Raw genomic sequence first — 26,339 nt, 5'->3', positions numbered from 1 at the left:
CCAATAGAGAGGCTCGTCCTCTGGTAAACTTTGTCCCATGACCCTTACCCCCTCCAGAGTGGGCCTGCATTCCCAGCATCTCCCAAGCACCTTGGATGCTGACTCCCTTTCCTGCCCCCGCAGACAGGGCTTGAGCAACAGGCAGAGGGCCAGCCGCCACGTTCTGGGGCCCTGGCGCGCGTTCCAGGGTGATGAGGATGGGGAGTGAGAACAGCCCCTGGTTGGGGTCAGTCTTACCAGACTCTAACCCTTGGCGAGGGGAATGTTCCGCATACTATAAGCATGTTGGGGGAGGGGCAGGCACAGGAAACTCTGTCCTCCTGGGCCTACAAGGTCCTCTCCTTCATGCTCATCCAGCTCCTACTATGTGTTGAGCACAGCACAGGGAGTGCATTTACGCACAATACACAGACAGGGTCCTTGTCATGGAGCATCCGGTCCAAGAGCAGGAAAAAATTAGATACTGAGCTTATCCCCTGCAGCTGTGCTGCTCGACTTGACTCTGCTTGGAGACCTTCAGTAGGTCTGCAGGCTCCCAGGTGCTGCTGATGCAACCGGTGCCCAGGCCACAAACAGTAGTGCACTTAGTTAGCTGTTTGAGGGCAGGCCAGACGCGGGACAGGGTCTGTCTGTGAGGGATGAAGAGCGGCCAGGATGACAGAGAGCTTTCTGGAGGAATCCTAGCATGTCTTTCTTTCTCCCTCACATCCAGTCCTCCTGTCCGGCAGCCCGGGCTCCGGGGTCCTTGCTTCCACCTGGTAGAGCTCGGGCAGGTGCCCGGGCCAAGCTGGGAGCCGCTATGGGAAGGCCAATTTTCAGGGAAGGGTTTCCATCCCCGGGACTGAGAGGACAGCAGAGATCAGGGGCCCTGGGATGTTCTTCTCAGTGGCGTCCCCTTGTCTTTGCAGACTGCGCTGGGTGCAAGGAGGAGATCAAGCATGGCCAGTCACTCCTGGCGCTGGACAAGCAATGGCACGTCAGCTGCTTCAAGTGCCAGACCTGCAGCGTGATCCTTACCGGGGAGTACATCAGCAAGTGGGTGTCTCCCCCTCCCCCATCCCTGCCTGGCTTCCAGGACCCCTGCATTCCACCGGCCTGCCCCAGGGGACCTTCACCTGGATCTCCCGGGCCACCTCCTTCCACTTGGCCTCCAGCCACCACACTCCCACAGCCACAAAGAACAGCTCTCCAGCCTGCGGGCCCTTCCACGCCGCTTCCTCTCCCTGAGATGCTCTTCTTGCCGTGTTCGCTCCTCCCCTCCCTCTGGTCTCTGTCTGCAGCCATCCGCTTCCCCAGAGATCTCCTACGGTCCCCGCTGCCTCCGCTCCCCCAACCCCAGCCTTCCCGGGGTCTGTTCCCTTCACGCAGGCTCACACCATTTGCAATCATACTCTCATCCATGTTAACTTCTGACAATGACGATAACCCTAGCTACCGTTCACCAAGGTTTTATGACGTACAAAGGATATGCTAATGGCCGTGGAAGGGTTATCACATTAAACCCCACAACTCCCCCCATGAGGCGTCTGCCCCCATTTTAAAAACGATAAAAGCAGAGGCTTGAGGAAGTAAGTAACTTGCTCTGTGATGATATTTAATGTCATCCTCGCCTAGGCGGGGTGTGTCTTTTTTACTGCTGTTGCCTTTAGCGCAATGCCCATCCCCTGGCCAACAATACAGTTGTTGAATGAATTGAATTGAGATGAGATACTGGGGACATGGAAAGCTATCAGCAGAGAGGACCCCACCCCCAGGGGCCGCACTGGGTCCCACAGTAGGAGCCCCGCCCCACCCCCTTACCTCCAGACTCTAATAACCACATTCCCAAAATCAGGCACCGGAAAGAAGTTGATGGCCACAGCCCCTCACAGCGCTGATGTTGTCTGAGCCAGACACTGCTGGGGTGCGGGCTGACCCACTGCCAGGATAGGGCAAGCACGTAAAACCGTAGCGTGTCTGGGTTTCTCCGTCAGGAGAGCTATTGTCTAACAAGGGAGATAAACTAGATACATCAAAAAATTACGGCACCAGGACTTAGGTGATGGGGAGCTCAAGAGTTTTGTTCTTTTAGACCCTTTGGATTATAAGCAACAGAAAACCCAGTTCAAACCCACTTAAGCAAAAATGAGTTTATTGGCTCAGAAATGGGAAGGCCAGAGGCCTGCTAACTTCCAGCACAGCTGAATTTAGGGGCTTAAAGATGTTACTGGCACTACGGCGGTCTCTCTCTCTCTCTCCCCCCTCCTACCCGCCCTCAGCTCTCCCTTCCTCTGTGTTGGATTTATTCTCAATAAGCCCTCTCCCAAGGGTATTAAAGAGGATCACCGGCATCTCAGGGTTTCATTCTACCAGCGTAGCAAGCCCAGCAGAGAGACGGAGGCTCCTTTCCCAAGGACCCTAGCAAGAGTCCCATGGTTGTCCCTGATGTGGCCATACTCCCATTCCTGACCAATCACTGGCCAGGAGGACATGACTCCTAGAGCCAGAGAGTAGCCCTCTGTGACTCACAGTAACTGTGAGTGGAAGGGAAAACCAGGAGAGGCTATGGGCAGAAAGGGGACACTGCCAGACAGCACTGTCTGGGTCAGAGGTCCAAGTGACAGTCTCTGATTATTCTGAGAAAGAAAGGAGCACTTCTAACTAGCAAGGAGTGAAATCTGGAATCTGGGAGAGCTTCATGGAAGACAGCATTCTTTGAGCCAGACCTTGAAAATGAGGGTAAGATTTGAAAACACACAGAAGGAAAGCTTGTAGGCGGAATGCCCAGCCTGGGCAAGGGCGGGCTGGTGCCTGACACACCCATTGTGTCTGCCCGGAGCTCCAACGTGTGCGCAGGTGCACCATGGTCCCAGGCTGCAGAGGGGAGCTGAGGTCACGGCACCGAGAGCTTTGAAGGCCATGCTAGGAGGAGGTTGGCATCTCGCTCCGTGCCTGCCAAGTAAGAAGTGCCCTTACTGAGTCTCCGGCCTGGAGTCCTTGAGTCTGTGAGCCTCAGCCAGAGGTGTGGGGTTCATGCAGAGCTCCTCTCAAGAAGGCCCAGCACTCCTAAGGCCTCTGCAGCCTGGCGCTGGGCTCCTCATCTGGCTGCTGGCGCGGTGGCAGGCACCGGAGAGACACCGCCTCCGGGTTTGATGCCTGGTTTAGCAGCCCGGCCTGGGTGATCTTGGCAAGGGACTTAACCCTTTGGAGTCTGTTTCCTCATTTATAAAAACAGGGATAGGAAGACCTACCTTAAAAGGTGGTGCCAAGGCTGAGACAGCAGCCTTATAAGTGTCTAGTGAATACGAATTGGACCACCTCCGTCTTTTTAGAATCAGGGCTATTTCAAATTCCCCAAGGTCTCCTGACCCCGGGTCCAAACAAGGCAGGATTGGCATGCATACACAAATTTTGCTGGCTCATTGTACCCACCTCCTGACCAATGACTTTCTCCCTGAGCCGAGTCACCCTCCCACACCCACGGAGGGCAGAGGATTGGCAGGGGTGGGAGGAGGCTTGTCTCGGGGGCCTTCAAACAACAGTCTGACCACTGGCCTTTGCAGAGCCCTCTCCTTCAGGAGAACACACGCTCCCTGCCTCTCGGGGTGGCCTCCAGCAATCCCATCATGGTAACAACGTAGAGATGAAACAAGGACATGTCTGTCCTTCGGGCGTCTCTGAGTCAGCCAGTTCTGTTACACCCAAAAGTGGGGGAAGCGTCCCTCTCTCTTCACGGACGCGTTAGCACCACAGAACCGTGTCGTCAGATCCGGTCCTTAGAGTCAGGCAGGGCCCAGAGCTGGGGTGAGCTGTCTGATGCCCCCAGCGACCTCCACGTCCACCTTGAAGGCCCCTCTCTGCCATCACGGGGGTTCTTCTGGCAGCCATTTGGTGTGTGGTCATGACAGGCCGGGCCCTGAGCCTGAGCCCCGGGGCATATGGCAGCCGTGTCCTTCAGGCCATATGACCACCTGGGGGCGGGGGAGGGGGGGAACAGAGTGCCTGGGTTTGAATCCAGCTTTAGGTCCTCTGAGTTGAGTTTTCTCATCAACACGATAGAGGGAGAGGGATAGTTCTGACCTCCCAGGGCCGTGACGATTCAATGAAATAATCTATGTAAAACCTCATCCGAGGGCCCGCCATACACCTGACCATCCACGTCAGTGGCTGTTAGTAGCAGGGGGCAGTGTAAGAATGACTCACAATAATCTTATTACTGCTTGATAAGCACATGGGAAGGGGTTAGGGTAGGTTCCTCTTATCTCCTGACCCGGAGCAGTCAGATGATTCACTACAGGCAAAATTTTTTTTATCAGGTGAGGAGCCCTGAAGGCTATGCCCAAAATTTGACCCCATCGATGACCTCCTGGAAGGGGCTGGGAAGAGGGAGAAGACTTCTCCCTTTATGTCTTTATAAGGTGCCAAATGCAAATACTACCTATTCTAAATAAAATAAAACATCATCCATTTTTACAATGCATTTTAAAAAGAGTCCTTGGAGATAAAGAGAAGAAAGTGGATGTGGAGAACTTATGGGAGAGAAATAGAAGGGGACTAGAAGAGAGATCGTCTAGTCTTCTAGATCTTCTAGATCTTCTTCTGCCTTCTAGAAGGCAGATTCCTGGGCCCCCCTCCCAAGGGTTCTGATTCCATAGATCTGAGGGGTATCTGGGGAGTTTGCATTTTTAACAAGCTCCCCCAGTTTTTCTAATCTCGATCCAGTCATCACTGGCTGCAGGTCCAGGAACTTGCCTGTGACACCCCCCATGGACCACCCCCCCAGCCTCCTCTCCCTGTGTGCATTTCCTCTCGCAGGGATGGCGTTCCGTACTGCGAGTCCGACTACCATTCCCAGTTTGGCATCAAATGCGAGACTTGTGACCGGTACATCAGCGGCAGGGTCTTGGAGGTGAGTGGGTTCAAGTAACTGGGAAGGTGTTTGTGCGGGATGGCCTATGACTCCAAAAGGTCATCACTGAGGACGCCTCCTTCAGTAGCCTACCCCACCCCCGCTGCCATGACCTCAGCTGAGTTTACTCCCTGACTTGAGGAGATAATTTTGCCTCTCTGGGCACCCCCAAAATGAGAAGCTGGACAAAATTATTCCTGGATCCAAAAATGCTGTGCTGGGACTATCAGTGTCGTCTCTGGACTCAGACCCAAATAGATCACCACAGAGGGACAATTGTGGTTTTCTTCCCAGCCCTGCTAAAGGGTGGAAGCCATTTTTAAGTTTTAAGCATTTGGTAAGGTGCTGATCTAAGAACGAGCTTGTCTAGCGGTTGGCTCCTTAGCTGGTCCATTGCCATGACAACAGCTGTCCCCTGCCTCTGATGACCAGCTCACTCTGCCTTTAACAGGAGACGCGCAGCTGAGCCCCTGCCCTGGACCCCTGTCTGCTGCCCTTCCGGGCCTTCCTTCCACACCCTGTGGGTCCAGAAAGCTTCCTATGCTTTGGGACCACCTATCTTGAGGAATTAAAAACAGGAAAGAGTTTGATACAACAGACAAACAATAGCCTAAGAGCAGGAACAATTGGGGTCGGATATTGACTCAAGGGCTAACTCATGCTCAGGTTCACGGTGTCTTTGCCTCTCCAGGCCTCAGTGTTCCCTTCTGGCGGTGGCTGGGGGACGGCAGACTGGGACAGCTCTTGTGGGGGGGCTCATCAATCATGTTACAGCTGGCCAGTTGATGGCGGTCACCTGCAGTAAGCCCTGTGTTGAGAAGGATTCTGCAGTCACCTCTGGGCCCAGCAGGAGAGAGTGTCGCAACCAGGGAAGGAGTTGCCCAGGAGATGCACTGAAGCTGAGCCCCAAGGACGAGAAGGAGACTGTCTGGTGATGCGCTAGGAAAAGAATAGAACTTGACCCCTTCAGGGAACAGAGAAAAAAGCCAGTGTGGCTGAATTATGTAAACTGAGGCTCAGGAAGGTTGGTCTAGCACACGGGGCTTACCCCATAGGGCTTTGCAGCCGTTTAGGAGTTGGATTTTGTAGTAAGTGCAATGAAAAGGTATTGGAGAGTTTTCAACCGAGGAGCAACGGTGTTAAGATTGTAGGGATTCCGGGGTGCCTGGGTGGCTCAGTGTGTTAAAGCCTCTGCCTTCGGCTCAGGTCATGATCCCAGGGTCCTAGGATCGAGCCCTGCGTCGGGCTCTCTGCTCAGCAGGGAGCCTGCTTCCTCCTCTCTCTCTGCCTGCCTCTCTGCCTACTTGTGATCTCTATCTGTCAAATAAAATAAATAAAATCTTTAAAACAAAAACAAAAAAGATTGTAGAGATTCTGAATAAGATAAAGGCACAGAGCTGATAAACCATGAAAGCTTCCCAGGGAGCAGTAGGAGTGCGGAGTGGAGGAGAAAGCAAGCTACAGGAGCACAGCTAAGGTGTTGGCCCCGGTTTCCCAGGGCCCCATTCCAGGGTGAGGAGTTTGTTTGGAATTCACTGGGCAACAGAGTGTGTGGAAAGACTGAGCATGAGTGACCCACTCAGAGCTGCTCCTCAGAGGGGGATGGTGTGATAGACAGAGGTTACCTTCGGAGGAAAGAACCCGGAAGTGGGAGACCGGCGAGGAGGCCATGACGCCGCGGGCAGGACTGGAGACCTGTAGTGGCAGCAGACAGAGAACTCACCTGCCTCCCGCGTGATGGCAGTGGGATTCCCACAGCTTTGCTCTGGGGCCACCAAGTAGACATGGGGTTTGAAGGAAAAGAAGTCAAAAGTTGTACCAGAACATCAAGCCTGGATGGGAGGAAGCCTGGTGCTGCCCCCTGGGGAACTGGGGGCGGCCAGGAAAGGAGCTGATCTGGACAGAAACATCGAGTTCCATCGGAGACAAGTTGTGATTGAAATTCCAGGAAGCCTTCGAGAAGGCGGTCAGAAATGTGGAGCAGCAGAGCTCAGGAACACAGCTCAGGCGTGGATGGCATAATCTCAGGCTAGGATTTGAGGAAGTGGCAGCACCAGGGGAGTCACCCAGGATTGAGAGGGAAACAGAGAGGAAGGGAGGGAGGAGTGAGCTGAAGCCACCCTGGGGAACAGGTGGCACAAGGAAGCCGAGGGGTTGTCAGAGAAAGAGGAAGAGCAGTCAGGGCTGTGGGGTGAGAATGGGGGCCAGGCCACAAGTGCTTCAGAAAGGAGGGCAAGGTCCACCAGCCTTGGCCAGATTCTGTGGAGCAGGTGAGGTCTATGTGGGCTGAGGAAAAGCCAGGAAGGGGGGAGGCCTTCCAGAAAGTTTCAAGTCTGCAGAGGCATCTACACCGTAGTGGGGGTAAAGGGTCTATGGGATGAGAGGTCATAAAAGAAGACTTTTTTTAAAGATTTTATTTATTTGAGAGAAAGAGAGAGAAAATGAGCAGCTCCCTGCTGAGCAGGGAGCCCCAGGCAGGACTTGGTGGAACTTGATCCTGGGACTCTGGGATCATGACCTGAGCCCAAGGCAGATGCCCAACAGACTGAGCCACCCAGGCGCCCCAAAGCAGACTCTTCTTTGGAAAAGGAGGAAATCTGGATTACATGCAGGGCTCCAGATGAGAATTCATCGTGGCATTTCCAGGTGGCTTTGAAACTATGTCTGCAGTGGCTGTCCTCTCCCTCATGTTATTGGGTTTAGCATCATGGGAGCCTCCTCTCGGGCTACTGTTGTAACCAGCTTTTGATTGATTCCATTTGTATGAGGCTCCATTAGCATCGTGGACTTATTGATTTTTTTTTCCTTAGCGCTGGAAGAGACTTTTAGCTATCAGCTAGTTAACCCTCCTCGTTTTACAGATGAGAAAAGTGAGCCCTAAGACCTGTGATGTTATTCCAAGGTCATACACAGCGTTTCTGGTAAAGCAAAAACTAAAAATCTAGAACTTGAGATTCCTATATCCCATGACACGTGCCCACAGCTCTCAGCCACTCAGGAGTTGGTCTTTGAGGTTCCATGATGTCATGAGATACATGGTTGGAATGAAACAGGTTTGGATTCCAATTTCACCACTTCTAGCCATGAAACCGGAAGCAAGTCACTTTCTCTGAGACTTAGAGTCTTTCTCTATCCTGTCAAATTCTACTGTCATTCAACTTCTCATGGATATGTTAGTGTGAAATAATAGAAAGTAAAGCTATTGGTCTCTGTCCCCAGTTCGTGGCACAGCGCTCCTAAAATCTCTGCAATTTCCTAAGTGTTAAGAGCACTAGGAGCATCTATTGTTTTAAAATTAGTCTTTGACCCTGGTTCCTGAGGCAGAGTTCCTAAATCTCCTGGAATTTCCTGGGTGGGTGGTGATAGGAGTGTCTTTTGTGAATGAGGTGGCTGGATGGGGTCCTGGAGAGATTCAAGATGGGAGCTGGTCACCAGGAAGACCAAGCCATGATTGGAAGCTTGGAACTTCCAGCCCCATCTCCCATCTTCCAGGAGGGGCAGGGGGAGGGGCTGGAGCCTGAGGTAAAGGAGGATCATGCCTATGTGATGAAGCCTCCGTAGCAGTCCCCAAAGGATGGGGTCTGGAGAGCTTCCGGGTGGCGGAACCTGTGGAGGTTCTAGGAGAGTGGTGGGTCAGGAGGGGACATGGAAGCTCCGAGCCTCTTCCCACACACCTTGTCCTACGAATCTCCTCCAGCTGGATGCTCATCTCTAACCTTTATTGTAGGTAAATGTGTTTCCCTGAGTTCCATGAGCTATTCTAGTGAATTATTGAACCCAGCTTGGGGGGCATGGGGACCCCAATTTATAGCCAGTTGGTCAGAAGCAACCTGGGTCTGACAACCTGGGACTTGGGTTGGCATCTGAAGAGGCAGCCTTGTGAGACTGAGGGCTTAACCTGTGGGTTCTGACGATCTTTCCAGGTAAATAGTTTCAGAACTGAAGTAAGCTGTAGGACACCCAGTTGATGTCTCAGAGAATTGCTTAGTGTGGAAATTCAGACCCCAACACACATCTAGTGTCAGATGTCTTGTGAGTAGGGTAGTCATGTGAGAGTAAAGGACACATACAGGAGTATCTTTATAGGTAGTCAGAACCTTTTTGGTTGCAAGTGCAGAAATTATACTGAAATGGCTCAAGCCAAAACAGAAATTTATCAGCTCCCATAATAAAACACCCAGATGGAGGGCTTGCTTCAGGCCCAGCTGAATCCAGGCCTCAGATGAATGCATTTGGAGTATCCTGCCATCCTGGCTCCACTTCATCCTGTGTTGGTTTTATTCTCAGGAAGGCTGTCCTTCATGATGGGAGAGCTGGACACCAGCTGCTTTAGGATATAAGCCTATCAGACAGCATCTCCAGGGGAAGGAGAGCTTCTCTTTTCTCATAGCTCAGCTTGGGACTGGACAATCTCAGAGGAATTGCCAAACCAATAGCTGTGACCATAGAATTGGAATATACTTATTGGTGGGGTCAGCCCTGCTTAACCACATGGACTGATGTGGGGAATATGTAGGACCACCTGGGTAAACCCTGGTGTTGTTTCTGGAAGAAGAGGAAAGAATATTGGCCAGGCAAAAAACACTTGCCCACTACAGGGTCCAGGGCATTTGTAGAGACACAACAGTACGTAAGGAAATTTCATTTCCCCTTTCCCATTTCCTCCCTAGACCACCCCACCAGCCCTTCCTCAGTGACAGAGCTCAACACGCTGAATGACAGTCACACTCCCTCCTTTCTTGTTTGTGTCCTCTCCAAGGAGAGCCAGACTGCCCAGAACAGCCTCTCCTGACCTTGCTCTGATTCTCAGCCTCTCCGATATGCCCCGTTTTTCTGCACTATTTTCTTGATTTCTGTTTCTTAATAGATTGTCCCATCTTAACCTCACTGACTTGGTTTCCCTTAATCTGGTGCCAGCTGGTCTGGCAGCCTCCCTCCCAACTTGCTTCCAAGTTGTCACTGTGATAGTGCACAGCGTCTCTCGGCCTGGGTGGAGTGATGGGGCGCGACATTGAGGAAGATGCCAAGCTCAGTTTTGCCAAGGCGCTGTTGCCTCCCTGGAAAACAGGTCTATAATTGAAATGAAAAAGAGACACAAAGTAGGAAGAGGCTACTAATTAAACCGATTGTCCTTGTCATGGTAGGAGAGGTTCAGTCCCATGACATACCAGCTTGGGAAAATAGCAGGCTCCTCCCAAAGTTTGAACACAGTTTGCTTTGGTGATGATAAGGGCATTTCATCGTTGCTGGAAGCCACACAAACCAGAGCAAATAAGGAACACTGGAGATTTTTTTTTTTCCTTTTTGAAAAATCTGCCCTTTCTTCATTCTTGCTAAGTTTTTAGAATAAATCAAGTATTTTTCAGAATAGAGAAGCCCAGACCTACCCATCCACCACCCCCTCAAAAAAGATTCAGAAATAAGCCTTTGGCGTTATTCAATTATAATTTTTGAACTGGAAAAGGAACCCATTAGCATCCCACCAGACTGGGAAGGGGCCTATAACAATTTTCCAATATCCATTAATTTTCTGCAGGCATATCCCCCCCCCCCAAATTAACCTTCCCCTAACATGCAGAATATACACTTGACTCTTAAACAACATGGGGTTAGGAGCACTGACCCCACACAGCTGAAAACCCACGTAGCCTTTTGACTCTCCAAAAACTTAACTACTAATAGCCTACTGTTGACTGGAAACCTCACCCATCACATAACATCGATTAGCCCGTATTTGTGTGAGGTATGTGTGGTATACAGTATTCTTAAAATAAAGTAAGCTAGGGAGAAGAAAATGCTATTAAGAAAATCATAAGGAAAAGAAAGTACAATTACAATGCTGTATTTATAGAAAAATATAGTCACCTGTAAATGGACCTATGCAGTTCAAATCCATGCTGTACAAGGGTCAGGTGTACCTTCAAAACAGGCCCCGCCTTCCCACCCCATCGCTGAGCTGAATTCCTCCATATGAAGAGTCTGGAACCACCACTGAAGGACCCCTACATGCCAAGTCCTCTGGGCTTGGATTGTAGTATCAGAACAGTCAGCATAGAAGCGAGTGCTACACGGGGGACCTGCACCCCAACACCCCCACCTCCATGACCTCTCTTCCTGGGGCCAGTATTTTTTTTTTTAAGATTTTATTTATTTATTTGACAGACAGAGATCACAAGTAGGCAGAGAGGCAGGCAGAGAGAGAGGAGGGAGCAGGTTCCCTGCTGAGCAGAGAGCCCGATGCGGAGCTTGATCCCAGGACCCTGGGATCATGACCTGAGTCAAAGGCAGAGGCTTTAACCCACTGAGCCACCCAGGCGCCCCTGGGGCCAGTATTGCTACCAGTTTCCAGTGACACCTAGAGATGTAACCTTCTCTGAGGCTCTTTCTTCCCCCATAGAAGAATTTGCACTGCTATGGTTGGAGGGGAGCGCCTGGGTGGCTCAGTGGGTTGAGCCTCTGCCTTCCGCTCAGGTCATGATCCCGGGGTCCTGGGATCGAGCCCTGCATCGGGCTCTCTGCTCAGCAGGGAGCCTGCTTCCTCCTCTCCCTCTGCCTGCCTCTCTGCCTACTTGTGATCTCTGTCTGTCAAATGGATAAATAAAATCTTAAAAAAAATTTTTTTTAATAAAGTAGTTGGAGGAAAGGAAAGTGGGGATAGTCAAGGGGGCTCACCAAAACAAGACTGGGGTGAGCTGGGGGATGGGGCAGAGACACTGGGGTGCAGCCGTCACAGGCCTGGAGCCTCAGTGTCAGCAGGTCCTGCCTTTGTGGGGCCCATTATTTGTCCACTGAGCCCTAAAAGCCTGTCCTTCATGTGCCACTCTCAGAAGTTTTGCCATGTCTATGGACCTTACCTAATACTTCCTTACCTAATATTTTCATTGGCTTTAAGTTGGCTCACTTACAAATAATAAATAAATAAACAAACAAACATGCAATAGGAAAACCAAGATCGCTTCCTATAGTGCCAGTAACCAAAATAAATATATATATAATATATATGTATATATATATCCTCTATTCTCTCTCTCTCTCTCTCTCACACACACATACACCCACACCCACACACACTCACACAGCTCTAACTGGATTCTACTGCTTATGGAGGTGCCAAGCCTCAAACCTATTCTCATTCTGAGAAAGGTAGGTTAGTAAGTTTCCGACAAATGTTAAAGATACAGTAGCACCAACTGGTACTCTCGATTCCGCTGACTGGGTTAGAAAAGCATATGACTTGATCTCAGGGTTGTGAATCCAAGCCCCATGTTGGGTGTCGAGATTGCCTAAGTAAATTCAATTTTTTAAAAAGTGGAAGCATTGAAAGAGGATTGAAAAGAGGTCCTGTTCTTCATTGATCCAATGTAGGTCCCAGGTCCCTGTACCACTCAGAGTCACTCAGGTACAGCCAGTGATAAGGGCCCCATTCTTGGGGAAGTAATGAGATGTCCTCCAAACAAGATTGTTTCCTCATCTAGAAATGAGGAGGTGGGACCAGTGGACTCCAAGGGGTCCTTCCACTGCCAAAATAGAAGTGCGGGTGTCCGGGGAAGTCCCCTGAACTACCCTCGGGGTCCCACGCATAGAATCACCAAGCTTCCTGGGTGGGTGTTTAGATGGTTCTGGGCTCCTCTGGGTAGACTCCCAACCAACCTTAGAGTCACAAAGGCACCAACAATGCTAATGTGCCTAGGAGATGTTCAAATCCGACCTGCCCTGTGGACAGCAGCCCAGCTCTGACCTCCTCTTTCCTCTCTCGATCTCCATAGGCAGGAGGGAAGCACTACCACCCTACGTGTGCCCGGTGTGTCCGCTGCCACCAGATGTTCACGGAAGGCGAGGAGATGTACCTCACAGGTAAGAAAACCAGACCTTCTGGAAGCCATCCCTGTCCAGCCACGTTTGTAAAGGAGAGACCATCTCCTTCATTTCGGTGTTATCTTTGTTTTTGGCTTGTCCTCAAGACTGCAATTAATTCGCCCCACTCTGGGCGGTTTGGGAGAGTTGCCCTTGTGGCTAATGTGAAGTGACATGTAATCTGCCTTCCGTCCCTGTGCGCCTCCACCCGCTGCTCAGCTGGCCTGCTTCCCGGGACTGTGCTCTGAGCAGACTCTCCTGGCTCCACCCGGGGGGCGGGAGCGGGAGCAGAACCAGGCTGAAGGGTCAGAGAACCCCACAAAGATGGCTGTGTTGTGGGACATCTGCAGCATCACGGCCTCTCCCCCCCACCTCCCTCTCCCGCCCCGCACAACGCAGAGCACCACAGCAGACTGCCTGGGGCTTCCCGCAGACTCTCGGGGTACACCAAAAGGAATGGAAAGGAACCAGCAGTCTCCAAGAAGTAAAGAGGGACTGGTCCCCCTCTGCCCCCTCCCAAGGCCTAGCCCTCTGGCCCCAGGCTTCTTGCAAGTCGGCCTGTTAGTCCCCAGGCTCTGTTTTCTGCTCCAGCCTCGGCCCGGTCCATCCTCCCAGAATCTCGTAGTGTTCTCGGCGGATCCCTGTCTTCAGGGCCCCTCGCTGCCCACCACTGTAGGTACCCTCTCACCGAGGTCTTAGACTGCCTTTCCACTTCTAGCCCTGAATAAACCCAACACGTCGGCTGCGAGAGCCCACCTGCAAGTGCTTCTCTGTCCACTCAGCAACCATTTCCTGAGACGCTACCGTGCGCGGGCTCTGCCCCAGGGCCCCTAGCGAGTTCCAGCCCCAGCCCCTTGCAGCAGAAGGGGCCACAGTCAGGAATCCCACAGATAACTGACCATGGCGATAAGCTTCATGAAGAGGGGAGGTACGGGACTCTGAGAGCCCTAATGTGTGGAGTGGGCGTTGGGGAAGATGCCCTGAGGAAGGGCCAGGAGCTGGGACCCAAAGGATATGGAGCTAAGAATCGCCCCGTGAGGGGACAGAATCTGCCAGGCTCTAAGGCAGGTAAAGAAAGCACAGGTGTGGGGGCCATAGCGGGGGCGGGGGGGGTGAGGCCCAGTGGGGGGCAGAGGCAGACAGGGAGCTCATTCCAGGCTGCATCCTCATCCTCACTGCTGCGCTTTGTTCTCCTGCCTGCTGGCTCACTCCAGTCTCCCACCCTCCTCTGGAAGTCCTGCCATTCTAGGCTGAGGTGGGTCACTCTGGACTTCACGACCCCCTCTGGTGCCCCCGACCCCGCCCACAACTTACACACTCCCTCCTTCCTGGTCCCTTCAGCTTCCGGTGGAGTCTGTTTGCTCCTGGAGCCTTCTCCAGGAGACTGTTTGCTCCTGACATGGACCCCACTAAGTCCTCACTCTACAGGGGATCATTGTTGGCTAATGCGTGGGCTAGGAGAGCCCTTCCTCCACATTTCCCCTCAAAGCAGGACTAAGGCCAGGGAAGCAGTCACAGAGCGTGTGTCTTCCTGTCACGCTAGGCAGTGCATGCTTTGCCTAGAACAGGGTTTCTCAACCTTTGCACTGTTGACACTTTGGGCCAGTAAAGTCTTTGGCGTAGGGACTGTCCTAGGCCATGCACGGTGTTTAGAGGCACACCTGACCTCTACTCGCTCAATCCCAACAACATACTCCTTCCGGTTGTGACAACCCAAAATATCCCAGACATCTGCCCTGGGGAGGCAAAATTGTTCTCGGTTGAGAACCTCTGGCCCAAAGATAGTCAAGAGAATCTCATATCTTCTACTGGGAATGCTGGAGCAGGAATTCTTGGTTGGGTTGGACGAGGTGTCCATTTCTAAGATGCTATGAGCTTACAACTACCTACTTATATGTACAGTCAGAGAGGTAGCACAGATGGAAGGCCCCAGAGGTCACTCTAGACTAGTCGAACAGCCCTCGTTGTATAGATAGGAGCTATGAGGCGCAGAGGAGTGTAGAGCATGTAGGGGCAGACTGGCTTTATGATGCCCCTCCCGGGGGCTCTTCCCACCTCACCTCCTGGGACCCAGGCTCTGCCTGCTACTTAGGTCCCAACAAGGACTGGGCCTTCCTCTTCCATCAGTGGTGATCCCTAGTGCTTCCTGCTGCAGGACACTGGGTTACGTGCGGGGAGTCCCCTTGAGTCTCAGAATCCTGCATGATGTCTTTGTGCACCCCGACCACCAGGAATCTGGACTGTGCACTTAGTTTGGAAATTCTTTGCATGGTGTTCCTCTCCCCCTTTCCTGGTAAGCACATTTCCTAGTGTTGGAACTGCTCTCTCACTCACATCTCTAGAATCATCAACATCTTTTTCTACCTGCCCGAATTCCCAATCCTGATCTCCCCATTGAATGGCTGGCTGCACTGCTTACCAAGTTTTTGACCTTGGGCAGGTCTCTTCACACTGAACCTCAGTTACCTAGCCTGTAAAATAGGCTAATAACAGTCCCTATAACATATGGTAGGTTTGTGACACATGGAAAGTTCTTAGTTCTTTCATTCATTCAGTAAATATCTATTGAGCACTGCCTGTGTGTGCCCAGTGCTCCCTTAACAACTGGAGATGTAGCAGCGAGCAGGTCTGATAAGTTCACTGCCCTCACGGAGCTCACGTCCTCGTGTATCCAGAATCTCCAAGCCTTGCTTCTGGCCAGAACGTCACAGAATGCTGAAAGGGTTAAGTGATGAGGGGAACAGTTTGGTGATCATTTGAGAGAATGTGCAATCAAACCTACGAGAGAGAGAGGCCTGCGGGAGGTGGGAGATATTTTTGGTGATGAAGAAGGGCCTGTCACCCTCCTCCTTAATTATCTCCATTCCTACCCTCCTGGCTCCTAGGAGAGTGGGAGTAATTGCAGGGCGTTCAAGGACCTGCCTCAAGGGATGCTGTGTGATTGTACAGTGAGGGGGGCCAGGCCTTCCCATGCTGGAGTCATGCTGACTCTGGCTGTGGGAGTCTTAGGGGATGCTGCCACCTGGAGGTTCTGCTACCCCTGAGAGCCCGGCCTCTGATTGTCTTGGCTGTGGGAGGGGTAACTAGCCCTCAGAATGATATTCCCCAGAAATGGCAAGAAAACTCTCCGCATAGACAGCACAGAAGTGAAGAGAGCTGGGAGTCCTGGGTTCAAGGACCAACACGTCTGCAGATGGGCTGTGACCTTGAGAAATGACTTGCTTCTCTGGGTCTCTTCCCTCACCTGCAAAATAAGAATAATTGTTCTCCCTCGTTCATACATTCAAACCGGGGCCATGCTATGTGCCAGGCTCTCTGTGATGTGCTGGGAGCTCAGATATGAGCAAAGCAGCAGTGCCTGCTTCCTCGGCGGAGTGTGTTCTCAGGAGGGGAGTCTGACTTCAATCAAATAGAAGCATAGATATAACGACCAGCTGTGATAAATGCAGAGAAGGGAAAGTTTGGGAGCCATGGGAGTGTGCTTAGAAGGCTCCTGATCTAGTTTGGGAGGTCAGAGAAGGCTCTGCTGAAGAGGGGAAATTTCAAGCCAAGATCTTGGAAATGAGTAGGAGGTGGGAGGGTGAAGAGGGGAGGAACGATGGTGGAGGCGGGGGGAGCAGCAGGTGCAAAGGCCCGCTGTGGGAGGAAGCATCCTGTGGTAGAGAAACTGAGGCAGGCTCCACCCCCCCCACCACCCGCCTACAGAGAGCAGGTGTGCTCCACAAGGCCCTCATGAATATCAGAGACTGAATGCAAAAGTGCAAAGTGCCCCATGCAGAAGCAACATACGAGACAGAAACATAGAGCAAGCAAGCGAGCATTAGGAAGGTTGCAAAGTTTAAAAACCCAGTCTCGTCAGTTCTGGAGCGGCACACAACGAGGCATTGGCAGCGGGCCTCGGGAGGTTCTTCCGGTCAGTTTGTTTGTGTTTTAATTACGGTGTGATGGCTTTCTGATGAGCTCTAATTGGGAGAAGGCTGACGTCTGTTGAGGGGAGAACTTCTGGGGTCCCCCTGGAAACCAAAGCACGTTTTCTTCTATTTGTTTTAAGTTTTGTTGTGCATTCAGTCTTTTAACTGCTTCTGTAAAGATGCCAGATTTCTAAACTGTTTGTTGTCCAAACCCTTCATTTGGGTTTCACCAGGAAATCACGTCATTGATTTCGTGCAGCGGAATAATAGCCAAGATGCTACAGGTTCAGGCAAAACACACCAAAATCACAAAGCTTACAGCTGCTGGGTTGGCGGGAGTTTTTCTAAACCCAAAATGTGGCTCATCAGATAGAATCTGGCTTTATTCTAAAAACATCTGGACCAGGGGAAAAGGAGAGATAGACTTTGTTCCTGTCCGTCTTTCTACGCTGCATACACCCCTGCTCTGAGGGTCTGAGAGAGAAGGACGCTGGGAACCCAGGAGCTCGGCTGCGGAGTTTTAAACGGGTCTCTGTTATCATTCGCATAGTGAACTACACAGGCAGGAAATCCTGACAAACCTGGCTCTGCTAAAGGATGAAATGTAACAAATTGTAGGTCCTGCTAATAATAATAATGGCCCATCAGCTGATACTGGTGGAGTACTTAGTATGTGCCAAGCACCGTATTACAAGTTTTAAATGCAGTCTCCTGTTGTATCCTCCCAACAGCCCTGTGAGTTAAGAGCCATGAATATCCCCCATGTAAAGAAGAAGAAGGTTAGAGAGGTTACGTCCCTGGGCCAAGGTTAGCTGGCCTATCTTCCTAGGCTTTGTTTAAGGCACTTTCTCCCATTTCTTTTCAGAATCCTTTTCTTTTTAAAGATTTTATTTATTTATTTATTTGAGAGAGAGAGAGAACGAGCAGAGGGAGGGACAGAGGGAGAAGGAGAGGAAGAGGAACAAGCAGACTCTCCCAAACTCAAACTCGGGGCTCAATCCCAAGACCCCGAGATCACGACCTGAGCTGAAGTCAGACCCTAAATTGACTGAGCTGCCCAGGAGCCCCCATTTTCAGAATTATTAACCTGTAGTTTGTAGTTGGCCTTCTGAATCCAATGAATCTCTTAGAAGTTGCTTGCTGAAGTTTGCATGTAGGTATATTCTTGAAGGAGAGGGTCTGTAGCTTTTCTCAAATTTTCAGAGCTGTCCAGGGCCCAACATCAAGTCACGAGTCCCAGTTCTGTGTTAACGCAAATCCAAAACAGAACCCTGAATGCTTGCTTTGGTAATTACCCCAAAACCTTCTCTTCTATAAGGTAGTCTATTTCAGATCACTTTTTTTTTTAGTTCAGATGATAGAAGGTTCTGGCACCAGGAGGTGTGTATATTTCTGGCACAGCTGGGGATGCCACTGACATATAGGAGGGCTTCTTTTTCCTCTGACAAGTACCTTAAAAGAGGTGCATGGAGCAAACAGATGTTCAGGGCAGGTGCCTCCCATTATTATGGCTTTGGAGAACACCAGCCCTCGGTCATATCTACGTGTCTCATCAAACCACACTTTAAAAGGCACCAACGTACTATTGGTTGCTATAAGCTAGTAGTTTAGCATTGTTACTTTAAATTGGATCTCTCTACTGACAGCTTAGCTTGTAGGAGTAATGCTTCAAAACTTTAAATCTCATGTTTCCCCAATCCTGCTACATAATTTTAGACTCTTCAAACATATCCTGTTACTGTACTAAATTGATACCTCCTAACGTCTGAATCTACTAAGCCTATTTCACTTGAAATAGACTACATTTTCATTTTGGATGAGCTGCGATTTTTTTTTTTTTTTAGACTTTTAGGGTTACCAAACATCTTGCAGCCTATAGAAAATATTATAGCGTAGTAGTTTGAAGTTGATATTTTAAAGTCTGTTTGCAACTTGCTTCTTCTCTCCGGTAACCTCAAACTCGAGACGATGTGGCTATTTTCTCGAGAGTTACATGTCACATCTACTTCTCCAGCCAATTTGTCCGTGTTGGTCAGAATTAGGTCCTGAGTAGCAATTTCCCTGGCGGCTTCCTCTATTTCCTGAGAAACAAAATTGCCCGCTGGGCAAGTCAAGAACTTGTCAGATACTCGGGTTTTCACTCAATGAGAAATTTTATTAGTCTGGACTTTTTAGGTGGCAGAAACAACATTAGGTAAAAGGGGATTGATCATCCCACAGAACTGAGAAACATCTAGAAGCAGCACGATGGGGTTTAGGAGCCCAGAGGGGTCAGCAGGTGGTTCTGCTCCTTGCTTCCTTCAGCGCGCGACCACCCAGTGTCCAGCCCTGCACCGGCTGCCTCGGTGTCAGGGAAGGAGGGCTCCGTGACCCCAGAGGGGCAGTATTCCATGCCAAGTTCAGCACAGAAGTCCCAGAGAGACTCTGTGGAGCCTGAGTTGGTCATATGTGCCTACCCAGGTCAGGGCGAGGACACCATGCTGGACAGAGCGAGACACCCCAATGTCCCCATCTGAAAACAGGGATAGCATTAGGCCCACCTCGCCAGGCTGTGGGATTAAGTGAGCCAACTGCAGGAGGAAGGCTTCGCACTGAGCCTGGCCCTCCCAGGTCCGCCCATCTGAGCTCATGTAAACATCCGGGAATGTAGAAATGGCCACGCCCCGTGACGCATGCGCTCAAAAATGCTGGCTATCGTCAACATTACCGTCCTTAGTAATAATGCTTAGCGTACGACTTAGCCTGTATGGTCAGTAAACGTTAATTATCTTGGTGGGCCTTGACTTAAGTACCACTGTTCTAAGGTATGTAGCGTAAGGCCTGGCATAGGCGCTTTCTCAATGTTAGTTATAATACTAACAATAAGGAAGCTTAGTGGGTGACCCGTAGTAAGCACTCCTTGCAGTGCAATTGCCGGCCTCGCGCTCGTGATCAGCAGTTAGTATTTCCCGGGAGCCTCTGCACCTGGGTGCTGCCACACTCCTTCCTTCATCCCGCCTCCTAGCCGGCATGCTAACCAGCTTCCTGGGAGCTGAGCACTTTCTCCCTCCACCTCTTTATTAAGCATCAAGCCCACTTGATCCTCTCAGCGCGAGGCAAATGAGGCTTTTGCATGTCTCCTGAGCTGCCCTCGTCCCTGGGCCCAAGCCCAGGCTCCCCGAGGGGTGTGCTGGCAGCCAAGCCCGGCTTCTGTTCACCAACTCCACCCACACAGCCAGCCCTGTGCTTGCGGCAGGCCCCTCAGTCCCCCGGGGCCAAGGTTCCCCAGAGTAGAAGAGTGAACTCTACACACCCTGCCCTCAGGTGTCTCCGGTACTCCTTTCCCCTTCCCCACACTGGATCCTGGCAAAGAGGGATTTTTGGTAGGGGAGGGTAGATGATGGTAATTACAACAGCTAACACTTGCATGGTACCCACGCTACCAGACCTTGTGCTATGTGCTCTAGGAACATGAACTCACTAAAGCTCACAACAGACAGGCAGATAGTGTTATCATTCCCATTTTATCAGTGGGGAGACTGAGGCACAGAGAAGTAACTGGCTTGCTCTAGACGAGGCAGGTAAGCAGTGACATAACTGGCCTTCAGACCCCAGAAGAATATTATGACAAACAAGGCATAGATTGCCCAATACACGGTAAAGACTTACCAGGGCCCAAGATTATACTTGGGCTGTTATTGTGAGTCAGATTTGACAGAAAGGCTCACTCGTCTCCCTATTGCGGAGTTTGGGACCCTTCAGTAATAAGTGAAGAGTCAAGTATCCTGTGGTCTACAGAAGCCATCCACCTGCTGGGGGCAGGGAGTGGAGATTTTCAGGTTCGAGGTAAAATTCATGTATCATAAAAGTAACCATTTTACAGTGTACAGTTCAGTAGCTTTTAGGATATTGACAAGGCTGTACAACGACCTCCTCTATCTAGTTACAAAACATTTTTACCCCAAAAGGAAACGCATACCCACTGAACACTTCCCATTCCCCCTCCCGCTAGAGCCTGGCAACTACGAATGTGCCATCTGTCTCTATAGTTTACCTATTTGAGCAATTTCATGTAGACGGAATCCTACAATACATAGGCTTTTATGTCTGGCTTCTTTCACTTAGCACAGCATTTTTTCTAAATCCATCCGTGTTGTCACACGTATCAGTGTTTCCTTCCTTTTTATGGCTGAATGCTATTCCACTGTGTGGATACAGCATGTCTGTGTGTCCAGACAGGGATTTTAAAAGAGCCATTCCATATGGTGAGTGCTGTGAAATGTGTAAACCTGGTGATTCACAGACCTGTACCCCTGGGGATAAAAATACATTATATATTTATTTTAAAAATTAAAAAATTAAAAAAAAAAAAAAGAGCCAGTCTGAGTCACAGAGGTTGTCCCGCTGACATACAAGCAGAACTTTGAGAAACCTCATCCTGCAACGGTCAAGAGAAGTCAGGGGAAGAAAGCTGCTGTGAGAGTACATCCTGGCTTGGATCCGGGCTTGAAAATCTAACCGCCTACTGAAATGGAAGAGAAGTGCCAGGAGGCAGACAGCAGGGAGGGTCACTGACCACCTGCCAGGTCGAAAAGCATTCAGATACCGAAAAACAAAAAAATGCTGTGCTGGGCAGATAGAACCTTTGGGTGAGCTGGGTTCCTTCACTGCTCTGTTCATAAGCCTGACTGGGTGGTCTGGAAGACTATGGGACCAGGTCTGGCTTGGGCCTTAAAATCTCCACTAATGCAGGGAAAAAAAAAAAAAAAGAAGTTTGGCAAATTGCATTTCAATGTCCCGCGGAGAGACAGGTGGGTTCCCAAACATTAAGTAACCCAAAAGAATAACCCAAATGTGGGGTGTGCCATCACCGGTTGGAGAGACAAGGCTGATGTTTCCTGTTCTGGGGATTAGGAAGAGCCTTACCATCGGCCGAGGGACAGCTTTGGAGATTCCAATCTTGGCCTCTGAGTCAGCTCACAAGGAAATAGCTAATCCCTCCACTCCGTAACTTCTACACGAGGTTTGAACCGCAGGACCTGTACTGTCTGGGACAGTGTCTGAGGACAAGGGTATGACTCATGGAACCAGGAGTCTAACCAGCAAAAGGTGTTAACTTCCTACAAGTCAAGACATTCCTCTGTCTTATACAACTGGTTCTTTATCCCATCACATTCCAAAGGAACAGAGTTGGAGTGTCAAGGAGTACTCAGCCCTATGGTTCTCCACTCTGGAATCCTAAATTCCTGGGGAGCTTGTCACAGATTATCAGGCCCCACCCCCAGGAGCTGACTTCAGGGGCCTCCCGGGAGCCCAGGAATCTGCATTTTACCAGGCTTCTGGACAACTGGGCCACAGCTCCCTCTTGGGCAAACCCCAGTCTAGTGAGTATTCTGATAGAAACTCACTCTGGAATTGTAGCTGTCAAATCAGAGTCTAAATTGTACTGTTTGTCTAAATCTTGGAGCCCAGTTTGGAGAACTTAACTGGCCTAAAACAGAATAATATGTTTCTTTTGTTTTATTAATTCACTCCATGAGTATTTAATGAGACTCTGCAGTCCCTGCAGCTGTATCTACAGATAAGACAGATGTGAATCCCGCTCCTGGTAGAACTTACATTCCAGTCTACTTCACTGGATAGGAGCAAATAATTCATTTTTTCTATACAGAGAAATCTGTGAAGATGAAAACACAGACTCCCCAAGGGATGGGAGGGAAAGTAAACATCCACTAGGGTAACTACCTCATTATATGTCTCCTCTATAATATCCTTGCTGAGCATGTACCCACCCAATGTGTACTTACATACTTCTAGGGACAGGGAACTCACACTCAGAATGGACCCATTCAGTCCTCAGACAATGGATTTTCTTTCCCTGAAACTTCTACGTTACAAGACGTGCAGAACAAGTTCATTGCTCTTCCCTCAGAGAGGCATTAAAATACTCAAAACTCTTTTCCACCATTCTGCTAAGTCTTCTCTTCTCCACAAGGAAGACCCTGCCTTATGGCCTAATTTTGGGTCCCCTCTCTGTCCTGGTTACCATCATCTTCGGGGTGCCTTTCTTCCTGTGTCTCATTTTAAAACACAGAGGTGGGGGCACCTGAGTGGCTCAGTTAAGCATCTGACTCGGTTTCAGCTTGGGTCATGATCTCATGGTCGTGAGATCAAGCCCCACATCAGGCTCCATGCTAGTGCAGAGTCTGCCTGAGACTCTCTCTCTCTCTCTCTCAAATTAATAAATAAAATACTAAAATAATAATAATAATAAAATAAAATAGAGAGGTGGAATCCAACCAGTCATTCATTTATGTCTTTATGAAACACACATGAGCCAGGTGCTGTTTTAAGCCCTGGGGAGAAAGCCCATGGAAGAGAGTAATGGCCTTCTTCACTCAGGATGCTGTCTTTCTGTCTGTATCACGTCATTGAGCTCAGCCAACAACCACTTCCTAGGGGTCTTCATGAACAGATCACTTTTCTTACTGTAATTTACCTAAGTCTGTTGCTCACAACCAACAAATATCTTCCCTCTTTAGATGCTATCTCGCCAACTCCCAAACTTCTGATTCCTTTCCATCTCTAATATTTCCTTTCTCCCTTTTGATTCTCCCCTTTCACTTCTTCTATAAACCAGCTTTCCTATGAGATGAATACTGAAGTCATTTGTGGCTCAGCTCTATTTCAGAACAGATTATGTGAGCGACGTGGAGAGACCATTGAGTCTAACCTCCTCTCTTAACTCATCATTGCCCCCCCCTTAAGGACTTCTGCCCGACCTTTTCCCTTCATATGCCTCTTTCCCTTCATCTCACCACCTTCTGAGACATCCGTATCCCCCTCACCCATTTCCTGCAGTGACCTGTGACATAGGCTTCCTGCCGGAGCCCCAGGGGTAAACAGCTCCTAGTGGATTCCACAGTATCCCGGGACCGGAAATGCTCTCTTGAATAACTCCCCAAAGCAAGCATCCCCACCCACCACTGGCAAGCAGACACACCCTGTGATGACCAGGCTTGGTTGAGCCACAGACCCGGAGTCCCTCTACTGGGCTCCAGGAGCCATTGCACCTTATGTTAGCAAGAATTAAACGGCTATTGAATTACTAAGAACCCACAAGAAAAATCAGCAAACGAAACTGAAAGATCCTGATCTATCTCATAAATGACAAACTGGGCCTAGAATGAAAAGCTTGGAGATGAAAACAATCTCCAGCACCATCCAAATCTCACCTCATTGTTATATTCCGATGAAGAAACCGGAAGGAAAGAGAGAACGTGTTAGGAGCCAAGCAGAGACAAGAATCCAGGCTGAGAAACAAGATCCCAGGATCCTTACCTCAGGCCTATCCTCTCTCCATTTGGGGGGCTAATTTTTCAACTTCACACCACCCGCCTGTCGCTTGGCCAGCATTCCAGTCCTGGGGGTTCCAGGCAACAAACCATAATGGAAAGCGTATCCTAAAAACAAAGTCAGACAAACAAATGCCATCTGGGTGCCCAGGAATCCAGCTATTTGCTGGCCCCCTTCCTTTCTGGGCTGGTGATAAGAGCAATGGCACCAGAGGGATAATATGTTCCTACTTTTCCTTCTAATCCACGACACCTGTTTCTTCTTTGGGGAATGTGTAATATTTGGGGCTTCTTCTCAACATGTGACAAGCCACCTGTTGTTCATGCCTTTCCAAATTGGCCTCTCGAGTTTGCGGCTGGCCAACTGGACAGCCCCCCACACAATAAAATGCAGGCATTTGCAATATACTAAATTTGCAGAGTCTGGGGCCTCTTAGGAATTAGCAGCCATCCTCCAAAGCCAACTCCGTGTCACGGCCCCACCCCCCCACTTCCGGCGATAGCTCTCAGACCCTGTCCGACGTCTTTGAAGACAAAGGAAGGTTGGAGGTCACCATGGTCGGCGCTTTATTTCACCTCCACTGCCATTCATTCATTCAACGAGTATTCACTGAGCACCTGCTGTGTGTCACTCACTGCCAATCATGCACTCACCCTTTCACCCTGCAAACATGGATGGGGCCTCTGCCGAGAGCCAGATCCCATGCTGCCTGCTGCAGGAGGGCCAGCAATGAATAAAACTCATCCCTGCCCGGAAGCGCTTCTAATTTAGTTAGGGCCCTGAATGCACAGGCCACTGTGATTTGAGGTCGTGTGTGTTAGGAAAGATTCCAGGAACTATGGACCGAAACGAAGAGAGAAGTCAGTCCCAGCTGGCAGGTAAGAAAGTTTGCAAGAAGATGCTGTGTGAGACCTGGACCTTGAGGCATGGGTAGGATTTGGACAGGTGGAAAGAGTGGGAGTGGCTGATCGATGGAGCTGCAAAGAGCCTGGTTCCCCAGGGGGTCCTCCTGCCTGCTGCGTAGGGGAGGTGTGCTGCCAACAAAATAAAGGGAGGTGAGGGGTGGCAAGAGAACTCAAGGGGTGAAAGGTCTGAACCTTTGTTATTTTGTTGGTCCCCTTAGGTTCTGAGGTTTGGCACCCCATCTGCAAACAGGCAGCCCGGGCAGAGAAGAAGTTAAAGGTAAGCAAGCTGGTAGAAATACCAGACCACACTTCCTGCCTCTGGTTGGGGGCACTGTACTTTAGAGGGGGTCTTTCCTTAATACGCACCCTCCCAGATGCATGCCTATATCACTAGATTTCCTTCATGGGAACGCCTGCCTCATGGCGCATTTGAGAGGATAAAGACATGGGATGTGAGAGCACTTTGAAAACTGTCAAATTGTGAGGTTTTAGCATTTCTGGGGCCAGGCCTTCGACTTAGCGTTGCTCATCATGACGGTGGCCTTGTTGAAGCCAGCGTGGAGACGTGCTGGGGGTTTTCCCCAGCCTCAGGTCATGTATTAGGAAGAATAGAGTTGACAGGGCGCCTGGGGGGCTCAGTGGGTTAAGCCGCTGCCTTGGGCTCAGGTCATGATCTCAGGGTCCTGGAATCGAGTTCCGCATCGGGCTCTCTGCTCAGCAGGGAGCCTGTTTCCTCCTCTCTCTCTCTCTCTCTCTCTCTGCCTGCCTCTCTGCCTACTTGTGATCTCTCTCTGTCAAATAAATAAATAAAATCTTTAAAAAAAAAAAAAAAGAATAGAGTTGACAGTGGGAACTGACAGTTTGTAAAGCATCTTCACAGCCACTGTCTGATTTGCTTCCTTTAACCCTGGGATCAGACGGCACAAGACATTGTATGTTCTCTTTGCTGGTATGAAAGTCACAGTCTAACAAGGGTGGTGGTTTGCCCATAGTAACGCAGCAGGCAGAAACACAGCCAGTGTCCCCAGGCACACGCCAGGCCACCTGCGGTCCTATGTCCCTCTGAATTACTGTGCTCTGACTAGTCCCAGGAAGTCCTGTGAATTTGGGGTTCTTGATCCAAGGACCGTAGGGAGGAACCCAGCTCCTGAGTCCTTGATGCTGTGGGGCAGAAAGCCGGGTGCATGCTGGGGGACAGGCACTTGATGACATCAGAAGTGCCTCTACCTTTTGCACTTTTTGCACATCAATAGATGTGCAAATTATACATCAATAGATGTATAATTGATGTATAATTGGGTCTCAGCCGTATGTTTTTTCCCCCTGTTTCTTCCAAATCCTCTCCATTTAAGATGTAAAAAGACCTAACTGCCCTTTCCTTCCTCAATTTCCTTCCTACCTTTTTGGTGGCATTTCTCAAATTCCGTTATCTTTCTTTAACCCCGA

The 26,339-nt window shown here is 50.1% G+C and overlaps 1 protein-coding gene across 1 annotated transcript in view; it reads left to right on the top strand.

Moving 5' to 3' along the window:
• Positions 1-26,339, top strand: part of ABLIM3 (actin binding LIM protein family member 3) — a 109,032-nt gene that overhangs the window by 56,577 nt on the left and 26,116 nt on the right. Inside the window, 4 exon segments of the mRNA XM_082724332.1 lie at positions 909-1,035; positions 4,795-4,888; positions 12,655-12,742; positions 25,112-25,170. Coding sequence (XP_082580458.1) covers positions 909-1,035; positions 4,795-4,888; positions 12,655-12,742; positions 25,112-25,170 — 368 coding nt within the window.

This window comes from Mustela nivalis (genome assembly GCF_964662115.1).
Source record: "Mustela nivalis genome assembly, chromosome: 3".
In the NCBI taxonomy this organism is placed as follows: domain Eukaryota; kingdom Metazoa; phylum Chordata; class Mammalia; order Carnivora; family Mustelidae; genus Mustela; species Mustela nivalis.
Note: the sequence above shows the minus strand (reverse complement) of the source record. Positions and strands in the feature narration are given on the sequence as shown.